A 6,288-nucleotide genomic window follows, 5' to 3' on the forward strand; every position below is an offset into this window, starting at 1 on the left:
GTCTAGGTGACCTGCTGATGTTCAATCTGAGCATGAGAATGAGGAAGAAGGGGGATTTAAGTGACCTTGAATGTGGCATAATGCTGGGGCCAGAGTATTTGTAGTCTGATTATTGTAGTAATCTGAGTATTTCAGAAACCAATGATGTGCTGGGATTTTCCTGCACAACCATCTCTAGGATTCACAGAGAAGATTCTCACAAGCAACAGTAACTCCAGTAACTTAATTGGGTATGCCTAGAAGCATCTCTGAATGCAAAACACGTTGATCCTTGAAGCAGATGGACATACCGGGTGCCACAACTAAGGACAGGAAACTGAAGCTACCATTCACAAGGGCTCACCAAAATTGGGCAACAGAAAATTGGAAAAATGTTGTCTGGTCTGATGACTCTCGATAACTGCTGAAACATTTGGATGGAAGGGTTAGAATTTGGTGTAAACAACATAAAAGCATGGATCCAGCTTACCTTGTGTCAATGGTTCAGGCTGGTGCTGGTTTAGTGATGCGGGGGATATTTTCTTGGCACCAGCTGAGCATCATTTAAACACCACAGACTACCTGAGTATTGACCATGTCCATCCCTTTGTGGCCCGGTGTGTAGTACCCATGTGTGTGGAAGAAAAATGTTTGCAGCTACATCAAAAAAAATGTATCAATTTTGTCAAAACTTGTTATTAAAATTGTCCTGCTTCCTTTCATATGCAGGAAGAATCCTACTGGGCATGCCCAGTGTCATGATTCTAGTTTATTTCTTTTTGGAGAAAATAAAAGTGTTACAGTTGCCTCTCGTCTGTCCTGCTCAACAACCAGGACCGCATCCATCTGCAATACCAGGAAGTATGCAGTCAGCAAAAAATTATTATATTGTAACTGAAAATGCAGTTTAAACATTTGAGTATTTAACCAGAAGGTGGCGCTGGTGCATCATATTTACTGGCAAACAGTCCCAACAAGGAGTAAATGATATCAGTGAAGAAAAAAAACAACAACAAAGACTTAAGCAGAGGTGGCCTTAATTTTCTGAAGCCATTGTCAGTCACCAGGATAACAGTGGAACATAATTTTTATTTATATTTATAATTTTGATTTAATTCAAATCAGGTTTATTTATATAGCATCAAATCACAATAACAGTCGCTTCAAGGTGGTTTAAACTGTGGGGTAAAAATCTCTGTAAGATATTCTGGAGAAAAATTTAGACAACTAAGCATGAGATAGTTTGTGGATTTAACAGGAAGCAAATACAGAGAATTTCTAGTCTCACAGTATAGTTTTGGATCAACAGACGGCTTTCAGGGAACTTTTAGAACACCCTGCTAATACTGAGTTACATCAGTCCAGCCAAGAGGTACTGAATGCATCTTGAGACAGGACATACAAACATTATTTTTCCTGAGTTGTCAGTTTAGTGATACATTTTGACTACATCTGGAAGAGGAAAAGACAAAACACAACAAACATCCTTCCAAAACTTGGAAACTTTATTTACAGTTCAACTCAAGTCACATGCAACATTTTCTTGAAATGAATACCCATGAAATTAGCAAAAAACAAGAAAAAAAAAAAGCATATTATTTTCTCCAAAATAACAATATACAAAAATAGAGCTTACAAATACTGACTGTCTCCAAAAATATTCTGGCTGCAGAATTCTTAGTTTTACAAACAAATGTCTGTGAAAGTCCACAAACGTAATCAGTGTTAACAAAAAAAGAGGCAAGAGGGTGTGTTCAGGTACGCTGCTCAAGCTGGGAGGTGGGAGGATTTGTTTGGACAACATTTAAAATAAAAACGGGGGGAGGGGGGGAGTATTGGTGGGTAAGGAGGTCACTACTGGTGCAGTGGTGAAATAAATAGCACACCATACAAACAAGAAGAAAGTTCACTTCAGGGCGGCAGTGATAGAGATTTCAAAATAAAATTAAATGGTCTGGTCGCTAAAATCAACCACGGAAATGTAACGCAACCCTCATCTGAAAGGAAAAGGTAACAACTTGACTCTTTTATGAATAAAACTGAGTCTGTCACATTCCCCCATCAAACGCCTTGCCCTAAAGGGACAATAATAAAAGTGGCTTGTGAGGCCGTCATTCGGAAGCTCTCCACTCACAATACGAGTAGATTCTCGGTGTAAAACTGTGCTCCTGACTGTCGTCTATTTATAGCCCGAGGTAACTTAGGAGCGGCGCTGACGTCAACGGTGATTTCAGCGGTGGGAAGTCGTTCATTACGATATTCATGACTGGCTCAGCTTCCAGCCTCTTCTGCTCACAGCCTCACAGAAACTCCCTCGCATCTCTTTGCTCGATCAATCTGATTCACCGTGGGTTGGCGCGCTCTCTTTTAGCGGGATCGGGACGGCACGCGGGAAGGAAGAAAAAAATCAGGTGGAAGGTGTTTTACAATCGAGCAGCATTTAAGATAGAGCAGACTGCGGGGAAGTGTCAGCTGCCGTTCAGTTTACAGGAAGGAGCTTTTTCTTCTTTGTGCACCGTGTGTAAATACACTATTTACGTTACTAGCATCTACATACATCTAACAGTGGTGAAACAAAGTGGCAACTTGACTACGCAAAATAGCACATTTTCACATTAAATCTCTCCTTTTTCTCCTGAAACATACATTCAAAGACAAATCCACTAGCAGGAACAAAGCATTAAGACTTGTGTTATTACCAGCGTCTATCGGGGGACAGTGGAAGAAAGATAAAGTGAAGATCTGGGATTAATAGAAGTGCAGAAAAACAGTCACAGCCTTTTTGTAACCGAAACCGAGAAGAGAGAAGGCAACAAATTCTGCCCGTCACACGCTGCAGGATTTGATGCTGCTTCATTTGTTCAACATAAAACTCTTTTGAAGTGGAGATGTTGTCTGATACACGCCCTGCTCACCTAGTGTCCTAATAAGTCTGTTTGGGATTGGCCAATACGTTTCAATCAGCCTTAACATTTTTATGTAGCACCGTGCTGCTTCCATGCAGGAGGAGTGACCGTCACACAAGACAGAAAAATAACCCTGTTTTTGTTCTTATTTAATGTCCACAGAGGTCAACACTGCAGTGTGTGTGGCCTGACATTCAGATCAAAGTAACAATGGAAGAAGCATCGTCCACGTATTGTGAACCTCAACCTTTGTGTAATAATTGAGAAAGAAAGCAGCCAGAAAACAGAACAATCAGTTAGCATGTTAGCCCTGACAGAAAGCTCACTTTTTGTAGTGGGGGCTCATTTTTTGTTGCTGTTGTTTGTGCTTCTAAAAAAGGTAACACACAGCTGTTACTGGATATCACACATCATTGATAAAATGACTATCTCTAATTCATCTCAGAGTGATGAAGCTTTTTTCTTTTAGCCCAACAACATATTAACAGGAGACAAAACCAAAAACACAAAGGTCGGGGGTTCAGGGTTAATGTATGTGTGGCACGAAACAAAAGCACCCTGTACTATACAGAGAGAGGCGAGGGGCGAAAGCGCCAGAATACCACGGCCAAAAAGCTGAACCTGTGTGCGCGTGTGTGAATGAAACTGCTGCTTCATTACAACCTGCTGACTGCTACCTCTGTGGGTGGGGGCCAGAGGGGGGTTCGCGGCTCGAGCCCCTCCCAATGTATGTGTGGAAATGTTGCCTGAAAGCTATGCTGAGTCCACTAACTCATTCTCTCTATGAAGCTGTACCGAGATATCACAATAAATATATATATATATATATCTATTTTAAAAAAGCATAAATACTAGAGCGGAAGCAAAAACAAATTCAGCGGTAAAAGCAGCGTGCTTAAACTCAGAAGTCATTCAGATTCAGATTCAGAGGGACGTGCGGTGATATTTCGAGTGACGCCGACTCGACCGTATGACACTTTGTTTCTGTGAAATGTTTGCGAAGACGAGTCTCTGCGGCACCCGCGCAGCTCGGCTTCAATGAAATAAAAACGCTGCGAAGCAAAGCGCAACATCTGTGTTAGTTGGGAAACGTCTGAGTGCTTGATTACTTCCGTTGGGTCTGTTTAACTGTTTAAAGATTAAGCATCAGTGCATACACACCAACACAATTTGAGGTTAAAACAGTGGGCACCGTGAAATGTTGATTTCCTGTGACTGATCCCAACTGTGAGTAATGCCTGGATTGTGGAGGGCTGACAGTATCCACACACGGCTGATGCTATAATTTGTTCACTGCATCATCTTTATGTGTTCGAATCCTTACAAAAAAGGAGAACTGTAACATTATGAATGAGTAATGATGTGGGAACAAATTCTTCATGTTTCATCTGAATTGTGTGCGTGTGGGTTGTGTGCGTGTAAAAACCTTTCACATTCAGTCAGACATAAAGTCAAGGATACTTTGACTTCGGTTTCTTGTGTGTGTGCAGCACAAACTAAACAAACTTTCCAAATTTTCCCTTTCTGATGTGTATGTACATTTTGTTTGTTAACAAAAAAAAAATCCAAAATGACCTAACCCTGGTTTATTTGTACTGTACATGGAAATGAGCGTTAATGATAAAATATATTGACCTTGGGACTACGAGCCACATGCAAATTCAGGTTTGCCTTTCTCATAAAGTGCTTGTTAAATAAAAGAAAAACTATTGAGATTTTAGTGTACTGTAGTTCTTTTGTCTTTTCCTTCTTCCTCCTGGTCTTTCGCTGGTGTCCCCAGAAAAGTGCTTTGGTTGTGAAAAAGTTATCGACCGTCTCGGTCGAAAAGGAAAACTTCTTCGTTATCAGCTCTTCTTCATTGTCCGTGAAAATAAAAATACATGAAAACACATGACTCTCAGTTAGAGCAGATGTCAGGAAATCCTTTTGTGAACCGATGCAAAAAGATACGAGAGGTGGCGATGGCGGCAGATTCGCAGCTTTTGCGTAGATCTGAGCATTAGCTCCAGTTTCTCCAGTCTGTCCACGCACTCATACCAAAAGTGTACCTGTACAGGTAAGAGCATGAGTGTCGGGATGCGTGTGTTTGTAGTGTACTGTGAAGGAGGCCGTCAGTCTGCTACACCAAGTTCTCAATACCAGGCAAAGGCTGCTCTATCTGCACAGGAGGGTCTGTGCTGCCGGCCTGCTGGGCGAGCTGCAAGACGGGCATGTTGCACAGCGGGCACACTTTCCTCACCTCCAGCCACTTAATGAGGCACCTGAAGGAAAGAAAAAGCACAGCGCTTATAGTTAAAGGCAGGGATGAAAGAAGCGAGTGATTCAGAGGGTACAGGAAATATAGGATAGCAGCTTGTAAGCAGGAAAAAGCATCAAATTCAGAATCAGCTTTATTGATTATTATGGGTTCACATACACGGAGATGGGCTCCGGTTAGCTCTTAGCTCTCAATGTACGTAACGGAATTGATAACTGACAACAGCAACACTTATGGCATATTTATATTTACATGTGCAGTGGTGCCACAATGTTGTAATAAATTATGGAATAAACAAAATGTGGTATGTTTAAATCAATTTAGAGAATGTGCCATGACAGTTTTTCCACCAGTGGGCGCTAATAAATCGCATGATGTAGCCGTTAAAACATTCGCTTTACGGCAGCGGTCCCCTTTGATGGAAACGAGATGGTAACGAAGTATGAAGAACTATGAAGAAATGCACTGACACTTTTGTAAACAAATAAAAACAAGACAAAATTTCTCTGGAGAGACGAGATCCAATCAGAATTAATCTCCTGCAGTAAGGTTAGACGCACACGTTTGATCAGCCCCCCCATTTTTTAAAACCTAAAACTAGACCAAAACTACAAGAATTTAGATGCCTAAATTATGACTAAAACTAAGTATGAATTAAAGACTTGCACATGAGTCTCAGGAGGGGTCACAAGTTAGTGATGTTTTACATGATAAATTACATCTGGAAGACCATCTGGTATAAAATCTATCCCAAATTTAAAAAAACAAACAAACAAACAAAAAAAACCCACGCAGAGTGGAAAATAAAGGGGGCAAATAAATATAAACCTCATATACCAAAGACAACTTTTTTTTCTGGGTTTATCCTAAAATATTTGTGTCTGCATGTTCTCCACATGCTTGCGCGGCTTTCTATCCGGTTGTTCAGTCTGACGTCACTAGCCGTGTCTGGGCCTAAACTCCGCTGCAGGTCCATATATCAAACGATCACTGTGGCATTACTGAGAGTTGAAAAACTGTCTAAAGTCTTTCATCTTTAATAAAATGATCAGCGTTCTGCTCTACCAGGTGTAACTATTGAGTTTAACATCCAGGCATCCATGAAAACGGAATTTATGACATTTAACGGAGTTAGAAGTTAGCAGG

At 40.9% G+C, this 6,288-nt stretch overlaps 1 protein-coding gene across 3 annotated transcripts in view; it reads right to left on the minus strand.

Annotated features, from left to right (window-relative positions):
• Nucleotides 1-1,466: 1,466 nt before the first annotated feature.
• Nucleotides 1,467-6,288, minus strand: part of rnf24 (ring finger protein 24) — a 31,182-nt gene continuing 26,360 nt past the window's right edge. For all 3 annotated transcript variants that reach the window (XM_005726816.1, XM_005726815.2, XM_005726817.1), the window contains one exon: nucleotides 1,467-5,146. In XM_005726816.1, the coding sequence (XP_005726873.1) occupies nucleotides 5,005-5,146 (142 nt within the window). In that variant the 3' untranslated portion in view covers nucleotides 1,467-5,004. The remainder of the gene's footprint in view (nucleotides 5,147-6,288) is intronic.

The sequence above is a fragment of the Pundamilia nyererei genome, unplaced genomic scaffold, assembly GCF_000239375.1.
Source record: "Pundamilia nyererei isolate P.nyererei 1_Seehausen unplaced genomic scaffold, PunNye1.0 scaffold00022, whole genome shotgun sequence".
NCBI lineage: Eukaryota > Metazoa > Chordata > Actinopteri > Cichliformes > Cichlidae > Pundamilia > Pundamilia nyererei.